The sequence below is a fragment of the Aristolochia californica genome, unplaced genomic scaffold (assembly GCF_029961685.1).
Source record: "Aristolochia californica isolate CCGP_79_NKW_82.1479 unplaced genomic scaffold, dmAriCali1.0.hap1 SCAF_13, whole genome shotgun sequence".
Taxonomy (NCBI): Eukaryota; Viridiplantae; Streptophyta; class Magnoliopsida; order Piperales; family Aristolochiaceae; genus Aristolochia; species Aristolochia californica.
In genome coordinates, this window is record NW_027181804.1 from 894,280 (window position 1) to 910,877 (window position 16,598).

Genomic DNA, 16,598 nt, shown 5'->3' on the forward strand with positions numbered 1-16,598 from the left:
CTGATTAGCATCTCATTCTATTTTTCTCAGTGTACCGTGTTTTTTTGTCTTCCATTTGTTGTTTAGTTTTGTGTTTAGGTATAGGAGAGTTGTATATGAAGTTCGAACGCTATCTTCAATACATTCCAATAAGAAACAGGTTGTGATTTGTGTCTGGTCTATTTCATACCATTCAGACATCACAACCAGCTCGAATTTGATTTACGGAATACACTTATCATCCTCGAGGAGCAGCATTTCAACAAGAATTTTGCATTTATACAGAGTCTCTTAACCCTTTACACCGAACCCACGAAGGATAACTCTCCACCCGCCTGCTGTTGTGGGAACTGCACTTATCAAAATAATGAAAATAATACCATTATTTAGACAAAGGATTACAGGGTTGTTAGCGAAACTGAAACTGACAAGATTGTTGATAGATGACTCGTGCTCAGGCAGATTTCTGTTTGGACGATGTTGAAGCCAGATAAGAGAGGGTCCTGTGTCCTACAAACACTAGGAACACCCCCAGGAATCCCACAGCCATCAATGTAGTGAACAGATCCAACTGTAAAAGAGAGAAACAAGAGTACTAAAAAATAAAAAACTATTGATGAGAACAAAGAAAAAAACATATAACACAAGTACAGCTGCAAGGCCAACGTGGAAGAGGATGGCAAATGTAGCTGGAAGGCTGGAGGTTGGGAAGTTCTTGATGTTCACTCCCAAGCGGATTAGCTGCATCAACATAGCCATATAGCAACAAAAGCAAACTACTGCTGTTTCTTCTTATCTCCAATGTTACAGTACTTGAACCTCCTATAGGAATTAAATATGGTAAAATGTAAAACGAACTAACAACGAATGCGAAAAAGAGTGGTCCGGTAGCTAAAAGAATAGTCCATTGGCACAGAAAACTTCATCTGCTCCTCAAGCAGCTAATAGCCAGCAACAATTTATCAAAGCAGTAAGTGTAAGCCTGCCTGATCGAAGCTTCCTCCCTCTTCACTTCTTCTCCTCTTCTAACTCAAAATTTCTTTAATTTCTTCTTTTCTATCATTTAGATTCATCTAAGTTCACCTTTTAGAAAGCATAAGGTAGAAGAAGACCATTATAAGTTTGGCATCTCCAACTGTTAGCTGGGAATTGGTTCTTGCTGCAAGAGCTTGTTAAGGTAGAATCCATCCCCTCTTTATAGTCTTTTTGTTTGTTTTAGTCGTGGGCACTTTTTCTTTTCTCCTCTTGTTCAAAGAGTTATGTACCCTTTCTGTTCTTGCTCATCACAACGAAAAAACAAGAAACAAGAATTTTTCAAGGAAATTAATCAAGTATAGTAGTTGCTTGTCATCTTCCTCGTCGTCAAGTCTGGATCAAGGGACCAAGCTGCCAGGAATCTTCCCACCCTTCAATTATATTACATGCAATGAAAAAAAATAGTTTAAACTCCAAATAGTATTTTTATTTATTTAAACCTATTTACCTGATTACGTTCGTGATGCATCTCTTCAAAGAATAAACAAGACTTTTTGGTTGTTTGCTAATTTACGTCTTAGAACAAAAAAGGGAAGTGGGAAGAAATCGTTGAATACGGTAATTCCCTTAATCTGAGAGGTGTTGGTGGAAGAACACTTAGAGATATTCGGAAGAGAAGATAAACTACTTCTTTTGTAGACAAAAATCGTGTGTTTGGACGGGAGAGTGATAAGGAGATAATATCATTTTTAAAATCGGATCAATCTTCTGGGAGAAGTAACTTATCTGTGATTGGCATTGTTGGTATGGGGGGGCTTGGTAAAACAACTCTTGCTAAGTTGGCTTACAATGATACTGATCAATTCGATCTGAAAGCCTGGGTTCATGTATCTCATGACTTTGACCTTGTAAGAGTGACCAAATGCATAATTGAAGCTATAACAAATGCCAAATACAAGTTGGGATCCTTGGATCCAATGCAATGCCGCCTCCATGAGTTGGTGAAAGAAAAGAAGTTGTTACTGGTGCTAGACGATGCGTGGGCAGAGAACTTTGAGGATTAGGAGACTCTTTTGGTGCCTTTAATTAGATCCGTCCAAAAAGGAAGCAAAATTATTGCAACAACACGAAGTGAAGAAGTGTGCAGGAGCATGGGTTCACGTGATTGCATTTACAGGTTAAAGGGGTTATCAGATGATGATTGTTGGACTATCGTTAAAGAAAAAGTGTTTGATTATAGTGATAATGCTAATGAGCAAGCAAACTTGGAAATATTACGAGTGAAAGTAGTGAAGAAGTGTCAGGGATTACCATTGGTTGCAAACATGATTGGTGGATTGTTAGGTACCGTCCATGTTGATAAATGGGAAAGATTATTAGAAAGTGCAATCTGGGAGTTTCCAAAAACCAAGGATTATATACTCCCTGCATTGATGCTCAGTTATCTCTGTTTGGATCCACACCAAAAACGTTGTTTCACATATACTACCACATGTTTCAAACATGATTATTTTCAAAAGAAGGAAATAATCCTCTTGTGGATGGCAGAGGGTTTTATTGAAGCTAATAAAAATGATGAGATGGAAGACATTGCAAATGATTACTTTGACAATTTGGTTGCCAAACATTTTTTTCCAAATTCTGAATTTTGAACCTAATGAGTATAGCTTTTATTTGATGCATGACCTTATTCGTGAGCTTGCGAAGGTAATCATGGGGAATATTTCTATCAGAATCCAAGAGAAGATTGTGACAAAAAGGCCTACTGAAGAAACTAGACATGTGTCATTGTTTTGCAAAGTCGTGAACCAAATACTATTGAAAGAATTGGGTAAATCCAAGAGCTTACATACACTTTCAATAGTTGATGCAAGCTTTGACGAGGTATTGAAGCAAATAGGCCACAGTTTCGAACGCATGCGTGTTCTAGATCTAAATGGATTTTCGATACAGGAAATTCCCGAGTCAATTGGTAATTTAAAACATCTACGACATCTTGATCTACAACACAGTCGTATAGAAAGCCTACCATATTCAATTTGTAGTCTCCATAATTTGCAAACACTAAATTTAAATGATTGCAACAATTTGTTAGAGTTACCGTGTGGCATTGGAAGCCTCATTAATTTACGATATCTCTTATTGAAGACAACCAGATTACAGGTGCTTCCAGATTCCTTATGTAAATTGGAGAAGCTACAAGAGATTGACCTTTTATGGTGTGACAAGTTTGTTGTGCTACCAACAAACATTGGCAATCTAAATAACCTCCGCTACCTCATGTTGTCAAGAACCAGAATAGAGATGCTTCCAGCTTCTTTATGTAAATTAGAGAAATTACAAGAGATTGACCTTTCATTTTGTATGGGGTTAAGGGTGTTACCAACACACATTGGCGACCTGAATAACCTTCATAGCCTCAATATAGAAGGAACGAGTGTAGAAAAGCTACCAGATTCTATTTGTAGGTTGTACAATCTTTAATCACTATGTCTTTACAATTGCAATAACTTGGCAGAGCTACCAAAAGAGATGATTAATCTAATCAATCTACAATTCTTTGAAATAAAAGAAGAGTTCATCAAGACTTCGTTGCTGCCAAGAATTGAAAGGTTCACTAATATTCGTCGACTGAGCAATTATTGTATCACAAACGAGATTGGAATAGGGAGGTTAAATCTCTTGGAAAACCTTCACGAGATGCGGATAACCAACCTTGAGAATGTGGAAAGCGTGGAAGAGGCAAGGGTTGCTAATTCAAAGAACAAGCATCAACTTGTCATATTGGTGATGGAAAGGAGTGGGCCGGATTCTTCTAACTTATGGGATGGAAATGATGAGAAAGAAATACTTGAAGCTCTTGAACCTCCTCATGTTAATCTTAGACACCTAACTGTAAAGAACTACGGTGGTTTCAAGTTTCCAAGTTGGCTAGGGGACCCATCCTTCTCCAAATTGGTGGAGATAGAACTAATTGGTTGCAGGAAATGCAAATTGCTTACATCGTTTGGTCAATTGCGCTCTCTCAAAAAGTTGGTCATAGTAGAAATGCAACAACTTAAGCATGTCAGCCGTGAATTTGTTGGCAATAGAGCATTTCCATCATTACAAATATTGCAGTTGAAGCATTTGCTTAATTTGGAGTGGCAGTTTGAAGCAAAAGAAGTTGATTTCCACGTCTCATAGAATTGGAAGTTATGAACTACCCGAAACTAAGAGAACTTCCCATCACCCCCCCTCACTTTGAAAACTCTCGGACTTTATGTATACGAAAAAACTCAGGAATGTGAGAACTTGAGTGGACAAGATTCAGAGGTTGGGTATTGCAATGAGGTGATAATGTTGAAGTCTTTGAGTAATTTAACCTCTCTTTCCTCTTTGAACATTTCTGGTTTTCGAAGAGTGAAGTTGTTGCCGAATGGATTTCTTCAGTCTCTCATTAACATAAAGGACATGGAAATTGAAAATTGTAATGAATTGTTGTCCTTGCCAGAAGGTCCTTCTACAACACTTTCGGGGTTACACATCATCAACTGTCCAAATATGACATCATTAGGGAAAGGAATTCAAAATATGACCTGTTTGAAAAGGTTATCAATCATTGGTTGTCCATGACTTGAGCCTTTTCCAGGGGATTTGACTATTGTTTCATGTTTACAGTATTTTAAAGTGGTTGGTTGCAGCAAAACAACATTATCAAGTGTGTTGCCTCATCTCTCTACTCTTGAGCATCTGGCAATAAAGGAAATTAATGGGCTCCAATATCTCCCTCATGATTTGCTATTAAACTTGACCACCCTTAAAATCTTGGACATTGACCATTGCACTAAACTCGCATCTTTGCCAGATTACCTACCATCTTCCCTTGCAGAGTTGAGGATTATACATTGCGCTGAACTCGCATCTTTGCCAGATGAGCTACCTTCGTCGCTTGAAGAATTTTCTGTCTATTACTGTGATAAAATCCAATCCCTGCCCAAGGGCCTGTGCAACCTTACTTCTCTCGAATACCTTTGGATCGAGTGTTGCCCTCTTGTTGAGTCCTTACCCGAAGATAGGCTTCCCATTGGCCTTCGTTCATTGCTAATTGTTGGCTGCCCCACTCTATCACAATGGTGCAAACAACAAGGAAGCAAAGAGTGGAGCATGATAAAGTGTTTACCAAATGTTCATATCAGACTCGAATAATGGGGAGGCAGATTTATGAAAAGAGTCCAGAAGTGCCTTCAGTAGTTCTTCAAGGTATTGATTTTTCTTTACATGTGCTGGTTGTTATATTTGTGTAATTGTCAATGAATAAAAATAAACATGTTTATGCTTTTAAAAAATTACAATAATAAAATTGATCTAAACATAGATCACGTTTATTTATGTTATTGCACACTCTGTGTCAATTACCTAAATATATTGTTGGCTTCAACCATTTAAATTTGAATAGAGGTTATTTATGATATTCCTGCTCTCCCTCACAAAATTAGTTTGTTCTGTTTGTTGTGGGTTTTGTTGCTGTTCTGATTAGCATCTCCATTCTATCTTTCTCATTGTACCATGTTTTTTGTCTTCCATTAGTTGCTTAGTTTTGTGTCTAGTTATACAAGAGATTTGTCTGGATCAGCACATAGAAAATATCAACAGGAATTTGATTTCTGTATTGTCAATGTATAAGCTATTCAGTACAAAAATATTGAAGTATTTACATTGCCTTTGGCCATTATCACCAGATACAGCTGCTGGGATCCGGAAATGATTTCAGCTCCACCATAGCAAATGGAGTTTGGCAAACCCGACCCAATTCAAGTTTTATATGAGCTTATATTTATTTCACAATAGCATATCACATCTCAATATTATAAAACAGTACACTTTTAACTGAATACTCAATGCAGCTTCGAGGAGCATTTCAACAAGAATTTGGCATTTATACAGTCTCTTAACCCTTTACACTGAACCCACGAAGGTTAACTCTCCACCCGCCTGCTGTTGTGGGAACTGCACTTAGCAAAATAATGAAAATAATACCATCATTTAGCCCAAGGATTACAGGGTTGTTAGCAAAACTGAAACTGACAAGACTGATGATAGATGACTCGTGCTCAGGCAGATTTCTGTTTGGATGATGTTGAAGCCAGATAAGAGAGGGTCCTGTGTCCCACAAACACTTGGAACACCCCCAGGAATCCCACAGCCTTCAATGTAGTGAACAGATCCAACTGTAAAAGAGAGAAGTAAGAGTAAAGCTTGCTGAAAACTATAATAAAAAGAATTAGTTTGAGAGTACTAAAAATCAAAATCTATTGATGAAAACAAACCTTGATCCAGAAAAAAACATATAACACAAGTACAGCTGCAAGGCCAACGTGGAAGAGGATGGCAAATGTAGCTGCAATGGTGGTCGGGAAGTTCTTGACGTTCAATCGCAAGCGGATTAGCTGCATCAAAATAGCCATGGGATATCTCTGCTTTGGGACCAAATCTGGAGTAAGGATCAACAGGTTGAGCAGAAGGCCGTGGAGCTTTATCTGGCGCTTCTGGCAAATCCAAATCAACACGCCCTAGAGCATGTAAAAATGAGTTTTCCTGAAAAAATGTGTTAAAAAGGAATCAGATTCATATTAAAATTTTGTACATGTTTAGTGTTAAATTACATGTTTGGTCGTTTCTTTGTCTTATAAGTGTCATAATGTATCAGATTGGTAGTTCTTTATGTCATGCGCCTATGTTTCGATTTTGTATGAAAATCTAAGTTGAATAGAGAGAGTTATGTACGGTTGTAGATGAGGAGGATTTTAGTCGTTTCATATTGTTTTCACTTAAGGAGATTATAAAGGGGATAAGTCTCGATTTCCACCGTTGCTGCTTCTCTCTGGTCTTCCTCCCCCTTCACTTCTTCTCCTCTTCTAACTATAATTTCTTTAATTTCTTCTTTTCTTCATTTAGATTCATCTAAGTTCACCTTTTAAAAAAGCAGAATCTAGAAGAAGACCATTATAAGTTACCATTGTGGCATCTCCAACTGTCAGCTCAACAGGAATTGCAGTGCTGGACAGTGACGTTGGCCATGTGGAAACAGTGCAGAAGTCAATTCTTTCTTCGGGTTTGTTGTCTTTTTAGTTCTACTTCTAGAATTTAGTTCTGTTTTTTTTTGTATATTTGTTTTCCATTATAGAGAAGATTTGGTTATATATGCTTATTCTTTGCTGTTTTTTTTTTTTTTTGTTGAAGAAAATGAGAAGATAGAATAAAATAAGAAAGTTTTATATGCAGAACAGATAATCATTTAGTTTGATTTTAATTCATTTTTTGTTTCTTGTTTTTTCGTTATGATGAGCAAGAACAGAAATGGTTCATAACTCTTTGAACAAGATGAGAAAAGAAAAAGTGCCCACGACTAAAACAAACAAAAAGACTATAAAGAGGGGATGGATTCTACCCTAACAAGGTCTTGCAGCAAGAACCAATTCCCAGCTAAATTGTTGGCCTAAGCCTCTGACAACTGACAGCCATAAAAGGATGGCCTTTAAATCACCCTGACACCCCTGATTTTTGCAGTATTTGTGATCACAAATAAAAGACATTGTATATTGGATGCTTATAATATATGTCAAAGCTGTGGTTCCTTTGGATTAGTTAATACCGCATTCAGCCTTTTAGTTTCCATTACTGTCAGATGAAAAAGTTTTTATACTTAAGAGACTGGTTGTTCATTGTAGAATCTTGTTTTCTTCTCTTATTTCAGATTGGACCTATCAGGAGAAAGTTGTGTGTCACTCTCAGCAATTCTGTTTTGTTTAATTACTCCATGACATTTTATTTTTTTATTGTAGGTTTTCCTGAAGCTGAGACATGTTGAGAGCAAAGTCCAACATATCTATATTATTGGCAGCTCTGGCAAGAAATTTGAGACAATTCTAGTTGAGTTTCTGGACCTGTCTATTTCAAACTTTTTATGTCAACTATAACATGTGCACATTTAACACAGAATAACAGAACTTTGACAGCATTGTTTATACCATTTAAGTACTTTGATTGTAAAGAAAGTAGAATTGTTGGATGTCAGAAGTCTATACTGTAATATGATAGAAAAGGTACTTTTCGTGATCACAAGGGGGAAAGTACTTCTCATGATTAGCCAATAAATAATTTGATTATAAGACTTTGGATGTCAGCCAATGTTTTCAGTTTACACAGTTAATCAAAAGAACAAATCAAAGTTCAGAAACTTTGAAAAACAGCACCTACCTGTTGTTCTCCAAGCAAGCTAAAGAGTCTATCTGGTAACAGAGATCCTTCATGTTTCCAGGAACCCCAATAGACAGGAAGAAATTTGTCAAACCCAATATTTTATCTCCAGGAATCTGTAAATTCAAATGCAACATTGAATGGAAATTTTACAAGGCGTACAGAAAATGCAGTTATGTCAAACCTTTAAATGGAAAGTCCTGGTTAGAGGATTTTCATTATCTCACATTTAACCTCCCAGAAGTTACTGCAGCAAATGATGAGAACCCCCGAACTACTGATGACGTGGTAGGCAGAGGACCCTGATGTTCCTTGGCATCAACAAGTTTCTCACCAAAATACAATGCCCCGTCATCTGCGAAACAGAGAGTCCAATATACACAAAGCCTTAAGTAAAAAGGAGCTCATAAATACAGTAACCAAGAACATAAATTTTAGATGCATACCATAACTTTCAATACTGTCAAAAAGCTTGACAATGTCATTTTTCACAATGTCAATTTGCCATGAATAGAACAAACAAATTTGAGATGAGCAAACCATCTGCTATAAAATATTTAACCTAAAACAAGGGATGCATAATTTTCCTAAATCTATTCCAAACTTGTGTCCATCAACATACATGAAAGAAGAGCCAATTGCAAATTAGGCCAGCGTTAATTATTGGATTACATAATTAGACTAAGTAGAATTTCTCCAATCAAATTAGAAGCACTTACCATAGACTGATCAAATTCAGCACCTGCTAATTTAAGAACTCCTGCAAGTGTTTCAAGTGCCACCCCTGCAAATAGTAGCAGTCAAACTCAGCTCAGTGACGAAATTCACACATGTATTCTACATAAAACATCAAAGAGAAACTCTCAATAGAAAAATTGATGAGAAAAAGAATCCCTCAGGTTGATAGGAATCTATTCTACAACATACAGGAAAGGCCACTTGGGCTAGTGTTAAATGCAATACGGAAAGGTCTTAAGAAATATATGCAACACAAGAAAATAAATAAAGCTGAATCTATTTCAAGAACATCGAAGAGTTCGTACCAGATGCATAAGCACTGGATTCAGCACCACTGGAATCATACTTCCATTTTCCATCACTCTGGCTTAGCACCTGCCAAAAGCAAATAAGGGAAAAACATTCATGGAGTATTATGCAGCTATTGCAATGAGGGAATCAACACAGTCAGAGACAGAGCAATGAAGCAGGTCCACTGACCTTGATTGCATGAAAAATGCCATCTGCATCCTCAAGAAGCACATTGGCTTTGCCACCTTGATCCTGCAAACAAAATTAGAAGTGCAAATAGAGATTATGATGGTTAAAGCAACAAATGACTTCAGCTGAAAAAAAGTAAAAAAAAGAACTCAAACATATAGACACATAGCCAATCCTGAAATAAACACATCTCTGAAAGTTGCCATTTCGCAGTAGAACGAACAAACATCAACAACTAAACGTTCAATTTCAAAGGGAATATATATTCTTTTGAACGGTGCAATGGGATTTCATCAAAGGAAAGAGAGGATGCAATAAAGACCTGCCAAAGGGGAGAGGAACAAAATACTAAAAGAAACTACCTCTAACAACAAAGAAACAAAAATGCAACATACAAGGCCAGATGAATAACTAGTTAAGCAATAGAGACATCTTCCTTGGCAAGGCCCTCTTGCAAATGGCATTGGAAGATCTAGGCATGCGGATCCAAGTGGCGTCAATCTGATAGATAATATCACTGATTTCCTCAACTAAATGAAATAGACGCCAGGGAAGAATACATATATACATACATACATACATATACATACAAAGAGGCAACACCGTGACCCAAGTTACGCCAAACAAAAGGTGAAGGACCATTGGAATGTTCAACAAACATTCAATATTGGAGTAGCAGAACAAGTTTGGACCAGAAAACACTTAAAAAGACCTAACAGGAGAGTACAACTATGAGATGGAAGTGTTCAGGGTATTTGATTTGTATGGAAGTTTCAGTGATGTTTCAATGCATAAAAAATTCCATGATATTCCTCCCAAAAAAATTATATGTAATTATTTTTTTTGTAATGCAAAATTGTCTTTACTTTATTTTTTATTAGATATAAACAAGGACTGACAACAAAATCACAATAAGGAAAGAAACATTACTGTTTTCTCAAAAACAAAAGAGACATTTCTGAGCTGCTGAGTCACTTAAAAAAACAAACTACCAATGGAGTGGTAGAAGTTAAGGAGTGAAGTTGCATCCCTCAGAATGGCTTAAAGCTTTGAAGTCCTTGCCTTCAGAAAGTAAGTGAGGAATAGTACAGTCATTAACAAAGCAAAACAAAAACAAACAACCGGAAACCTCAATTTTCATAATTGTTGTTAAAGCTTTGAAAACCACCTCAAAAATTTTGTCATCAACATCACAATTCATTATGCTATTTGCTCTTAGAGTATCAAAGTAGTCCTTTGCACTAGCAGATGACGATCCAAGAGTCTCAACAACAACAGGGCATGTTCCAGGGCTTATATCAGCACTTTTATCTATACCAAGACCTTGAAGTGTCCTCAGTACTTCATAAGTGTCCTCTAAGCTGATAAGAAAGATAGCAAATCAATCATCCAGGTAAAATTTTCTCAAACATATGAATCTAAAACACCATCCAACCATCAAAAGCTAACAAACAAAGGAGTGTGAAAGATCATTGCTCGAATCTGCATGGATACAAGGTTCTACACAGACCTAGCCATTGTCCTCCTTGAAATTTAATGAGATTCCTCCTCCAACGACTTGGTTGTCTTTCTAAGAATCATTGTTACCATAATGTACAGAATAAACAGAGAAAATAAAATACAAAATAGGAGGTGCGCCGAAGTTCACACTCACACTTGGAGCCTGAAGCAAGTTCTGCCCCACAAGCTGGCAAGAAGTAGAATTTTATCAGCACATTTTCTAAGCAATTCAAATAATTACCATCCTGTTTCTGATGGTAACATCATAAAACATGTCAGTCCTTCAATTTGATCCACCAGATAATTCATGGAGAAGTCCCTACCATTAAAATAGAAACATAAATTGATTTTCACGAGGCCTGGACAATTGCAGTGTTCATACTAAAAAGCTAAACAGATAAAGCCAATAACTTTACAGATGATATAGGACGAACCAAAATAAGCTTGAAGTGCATGGTTTGTACTCCTAACTCATACATTATAGTTTCATTGACTTATAAAAGAGCACAGAGTTCACAATGAACTGAAGTTTGATAGACTATGTAAATGAATATCATTAGAAAAACTCAACAAATATTTTACAATCAACATTCAGTGCCTCAAAGGGGTGGGAGCAAAAAATATAGGTAATATTCTGGAAAAAAAAACAATTTTTTTTCCATTTAAAATCTACTTCATTAAGGAACTAAGTTGCCAACTCCACCATAGACAAAACAAGTAACGAAATTCTTTTTTATAATGATGTTCTGGATTTTTTTTTTTTTTTTTTTTTTTTGGAACTTCTGGGATATTCTGGAATCCTTGAACATAGAAATGAAACAAATAAAGAAAACTTTTCCAACTACAAAAAAGGAAGACAGGTGTCAGAAATGAAAGGAGGCTCAAAAGGCCTCTAATTATTGATCATGCGAAGCAAAAGGCCTCCAATTATCAATCAACCGAGAATGCATATCCTTTTTCATTTGTTCGAAGTGAAATCGAACAAATCATGATTCGTAAGGTCCTATATGAGGACCAAAAGAAAAGTATTATTAATACAAAACCCGCATCGAGGCTAATAAATAACTTGTTTTTGGGTCCAATGCCTTATCCCAATATGACTAGCCACTTAGAAAACCTCTTCTGCCAACTTAATAAACTCAAAATCTTTTATTTCACTAATCCATGTGGGACTATTCCTTAACACTCCCTCACGTGTAGGCACGTGGATAATTTGGGTGGAGGCCCTCATGTGTGGTACGTGGATAATTTGGGAAGAATGCCCACATACTGAGTGGTTGCTCTGATACCATATTAAATTGGGTCTAAGTGTTGAGTATTGTGGAGCCTGACCCACCACTCAAGGGACATGAAGGGTATTTATGTCATTCAGCAAGTTTCCTTCTTCGGAACTTACAAAGACGCAGCGGAAAAACAGGAAAAATCTCGGGACTTACCTATCTCCCTCTGAATTTCTGCATCGGCGTCAGTGGGAGCTGCGGAAGAGAGAAATCGAGAGGCTTCAGCCTCTGACTCTCGTCGGGACGACGCCGCGGAGAGAAGCTCTCAGACCCAGAAGCGAGAGGGCTCAGAGGCGACGCTCGGACCCGGAACAAAGCAATTCGGGACGAGCGTCGTCGGTCCCGGAAGAGAGGAGGCTTCTCACTGTCGTGAGAAGCGACGCCGCTGTCGGAAGAGGGTAAGCTCGGGACTCGGCACCGTGAGAGAACAGGGAAGCTTTTCTCGGAACTCTCTCTCGGGATTTCGGATCTGCGTCGGTGTGGCTAGCAAGAGGAAGCAGTGAGAAGCTTCGCTGCTGCCGGTAGAGGTAGCAGGTTGTCGTTGCCGGTGCGGTTGTTCGCTGTTGTTGCTGGAAGAACAGATCTCTCGGGCTTGCTGTAACAGTGCGTCGTTGTGCGACTGTGTGAGTGGAAGAAGAGAGAGGTTGTGAAGGGCGACGTTGTTTCTGAATAGAGAAGGCTCGAACGACGCCGACGCCGACACCGTTGCCGAAAGAGAGAGCCGTGGTGGCTTGGGTTTCGGCACTATCGCCGGAAGAGATTGGCTCGGGTTTCGGCGTTGTCGCCGGAAGAGACTGGCTCAGGTTTTGGTGTTGTCGCAGGAAGAGATTGGCTCGGGTTTCGGCGTTGTCGCCGGAAGAGACTGACTTGGGTCTCGGCGTTGTAGCCGGAACAGGGAGGCGTTCCAGGTGCTGCTGGTAGAGGTAGCAGGAAGCCGTCTCAGGTGTTGTTGGTACAGGCAGCAAGGAGCCATCTCAGGTGCTGCTGGTAGAGGCAACAGGGAGGCCGTCTCAGGTGCTGCTGGCAGAGGTAGCAGGGAGACCGTCTCAGGTGCTGCTGGCAAAGGCAGCAGGTAGGCAGTCTCAGGTGCTGCTGGCAGAGGCAGCAGGGAGCCGTCTCCAGTGCTGCTGGTAGAGGCAGCAGGGAGGTCGTCTCAGGTGCTGCTGGCAGAGGCAGCAGGGAGCCATCTCAGGTGTTGCTGGTAAAGGAGGCGTCTCAGGTGCTGTTGGTAGAGGCAGCAGGGAGTCATTGCTGTGAGAGACAATGTTGTTGCTGTGAGAGACAATGTGACGACGCTACTGCTGTAACAGATAAGCCTCTCTATTGTATTGTGATTCCTCTTATTTGAAATGAAATCCTTTGCAGCTCTCGTGGACGTAGGCAATTTGCGTGTCGTGCATGATCACTAGTTACTTGTCTTGTTGTCATCGGACAGGTTTTTCCCTAACAACTGGTATCAAAGCTGAGGTTCGGGTCTGAGGGAAAACGATGGTTGGAGAGAGATGAGAAGATTGTATACAAGGACACCGTGCAGTGCAGAGATGCGAGTGACGGGGAGAGTGGTCCTGAGCACACACTCCTGCTATTCCGCAGTCAGATCCAAAGCCGCCCACTCCAGCAGCTGCAGTTCGTAGAGTTATGAAGAAACCTTGCAAGATGAAAAGTCTAGCAAGTGGGAGCTGGCCACAAAGGGTGTAATCCTTGAGAAACTGAAGTTGTGTGCTACTTCAGTTAGTTTTCTAGCATGAAGACAGGGGCAATGAATTGCAGAGGTGGAGGAGGTCATGTTTGAGGAAAAGGACGATACAGTGGGTGAACCAGTCTCCAAGTGGGAGAATTGTTGAGTACTGTGGAGCCTGACCCACCACTCAAGGGACATGAAGGGTATTTCTGTCATTCAGCAAGTTTCCTTCTTCGGAACTTACAGAGACGCAGCGGAAAAACAGGAAAAGTCTCGGGACTCACCTATCTCCCTCTGGATTTCTGCATCGGCATCAATGGGAGCTGCGGAAGAGAGAAATCGAGAGGCTTCGGCCTCTAACTCTCGTCGGGACTACGCCGCGGAGAGAAACTCTCGGACCCGGAAGCGAGAGGGCTCAGAGGCGACGCTCGGACCCAGAACAGAGCAGTTTGGGACGAGCGTCGCCGGTGCCAGAAGAGAGGAAGCCTCTCACCGTCGTGAGAAGCGACGCCGCTATCGGAAGAGGGTAAGCTCGGGACTCGGCGCCGTGAGAGAACAGGGAAGCTTTTCTTGGAACTCTCTCTCGGGATTTCGGATCTGCGTCGGTGTGGCTAGCAAGAGGAAGCAGTGAGAAGCTTCGCTGCTGCCGGAAAAGGCAAGTCGACGCTGCTGCCGGTAGAGGTAGCAGGTCGCCGTTGCCAGTGCTGTTGTTCGCTGTTGTTGCTGGAAGAACAGATCTCTCGGGCTTGCTGTAACAGTGCGTCGTTGTGCGCTGTGTGAGCAGAAGAAGAGAGAGGTTGTGAAGGGCGTCGCTGTTTCTGAACAGAGAAGGCTCGAGAAGGCTCGAGCGACGCCAACGCCGGAAGAGATTGGCTCGGGTTTCGGCATTGTCGCCGGTAGAGACTGACTCGGGTTTCGGCGCTATCATCGGCAGAGACTGGCTTGGGTCTCGGCGTTGTAGCCGGAACAGGGAGGCGTTCCAGGTGCTACTGGTAGAGGCAGCAGGGAGCCGTCTCAGGTGCTGCTGGTAGAGGCAGCAGGGAGGCCGTCTCAGGTGCTGCTGGTAGAGGCAGCAGGGAGGCCATCTCAGGTGCTGCTGGTAGAGGCAGCAAGGAGCCGTCTCAGGTGTTGCTGGTAGAGGCAGCAGGGAGGTAGTCTCAGGTGTTGTTGGCAGAGGCAGCAAGGAGCCATCTCAGGTGCTGCTGGTAGAGGCAGCAGGGAGGCCGTCTCAGGTGTTGTTGGCAGAGGCAGCAAGGAACCGTCTCAGGTGCTGCTGGTAGAGGAGGCGTCTCAGGTGCTGTTGGTAGAGGCAGCAGGGAGTCATTGCTGTGAGAGACAATGTCGTTGATGTGAGAAACAGTGTGACGACGTTGTTGCTGTAACAGATAAGCCTCTCTATTGTATTGTGATTCCTCTTATTTGAAATGAAATCCTCTACAGCTCCATGGACGTAGGCAATTTGCCGAACCACGTAAATCTGTGTGTTGTGCATGATTACTAGTTACTTGTCTTGTTGTCATGGGATAGGTTTTTCCCTAACACTAAGGCCTTATCCCAAAATGACTAACCACTTGGGAAACCTCTTCGGCCAACTAATAAACTCAAGATCTTTTATCTCACTACTCTGTGTGGGACTATTCCTTAATATAACTTAAAAATGAATCTTTTATTATTAACTAATAAAAAATATATATATATAGAGAGAGAGAGAGTGAACTTTAATCTTCCCGGGTTGAAAAAACAGAAACTCGCAAGCATTCTCTCCACATCCAAAAGATACAAAAATGCACTATACTCGATATAAATATACAACTATACACCCATCGAATTAAAAACAAAGTGTGTCTCTCCTCCAACTTAAGCAGAAAGAATTCCTTACATGCACTTTGTGGTCAAAACGAACTCAAAATGCTTCTGTTCAGCGTTCAACCAACCTTCCAAAAAATCCATCGATCGGAGCAAAAAGCTCCAAAGCAGCAGAGCGGTGCGCATTAGATACTGGTTGGAAGATCGCAGCTTTACAGACAGATAAACAAACGAATAGAACCATAAACCCGAGGCTTCTGGCCATGCCTGGTAAAGCCTGAGAAAAATGGAAGAAATGCAACAGATGTCAGAGAGTATGCCAACTGGCTGAAGCACTGAACACGAATTGTGACAAGGGAGATATAATGGAGATGGAACGTATTGCAGTAGTGTTTACGACTTAGGAATAAACAGGAGCGACTGACCTGTTGGAGGGAGATATGCAGGGTTTTGCCGAGTGGACTTCGCTTCCGAGTCTCCATTGGGATGACTGCGAGACGGGGGTCGGACTCCAAAGGTTTTAGACGCAAGCGCGTGATGGTTTGCACGTGCGGCGTGAGATGATTAGTTTTAGGGTATTTTTCTCGGGTTAATCACTCATCTTCGTCCTCACGTATGCCTAAATTACTTTCACAACCCCCATAGAAATAGTTATCAACATTCTAGTCCCAATCAGATTTTTAACCGGTTTTAATGACTTAATCAACCCATGTTCCCAAAAATTCTTATGAAGCCGACCCGATTCGGTCTGCATCCAAAGCATGTCGGCCAAACGAAAAAGTCAAGTCCGACTTGGAATGGGACTTCATAGCAAGGATCGGAGAAGGAAACAGTGTTTCATAAACAGTAAAGTTTCTAATTCTGTCGAATCCTCGGCCATTAAAATTAGTTCCTCCGGCCACGATTCTTAGCAATCTTAA

The 16,598-nt window shown here is 40.5% G+C and overlaps 2 protein-coding genes and 1 pseudogene across 2 annotated transcripts; 2 read left to right on the plus strand and 1 right to left on the minus strand.

Moving 5' to 3' along the window:
- Positions 1–433: 433 nt before the first annotated feature.
- Positions 434–16,135, minus strand: LOC137948406 (dolichyl-diphosphooligosaccharide--protein glycosyltransferase subunit 2-like; annotated as a pseudogene).
- LOC137947831 (disease resistance protein RUN1-like) lies at positions 1,761–3,438 on the plus strand. The gene is made up of 2 exons (XM_068793629.1): positions 1,761–1,997; positions 2,662–3,438. Exons 1-2 carry the CDS (start codon positions 1,761–1,763, stop codon positions 3,436–3,438), a joined length of 1,014 nt encoding a protein of 337 aa, XP_068649730.1.
- On the plus strand, positions 3,655–5,142 carry LOC137948374 (putative disease resistance protein RGA3). Its single transcript, XM_068794456.1, has 3 exons — positions 3,655–4,131; positions 4,237–4,544; positions 4,638–5,142. Exons 1-3 carry the CDS (start codon positions 3,655–3,657, stop codon positions 5,140–5,142), a joined length of 1,290 nt encoding a protein of 429 aa, XP_068650557.1.
- Positions 16,136–16,598: the final 463 nt, after the last annotated feature.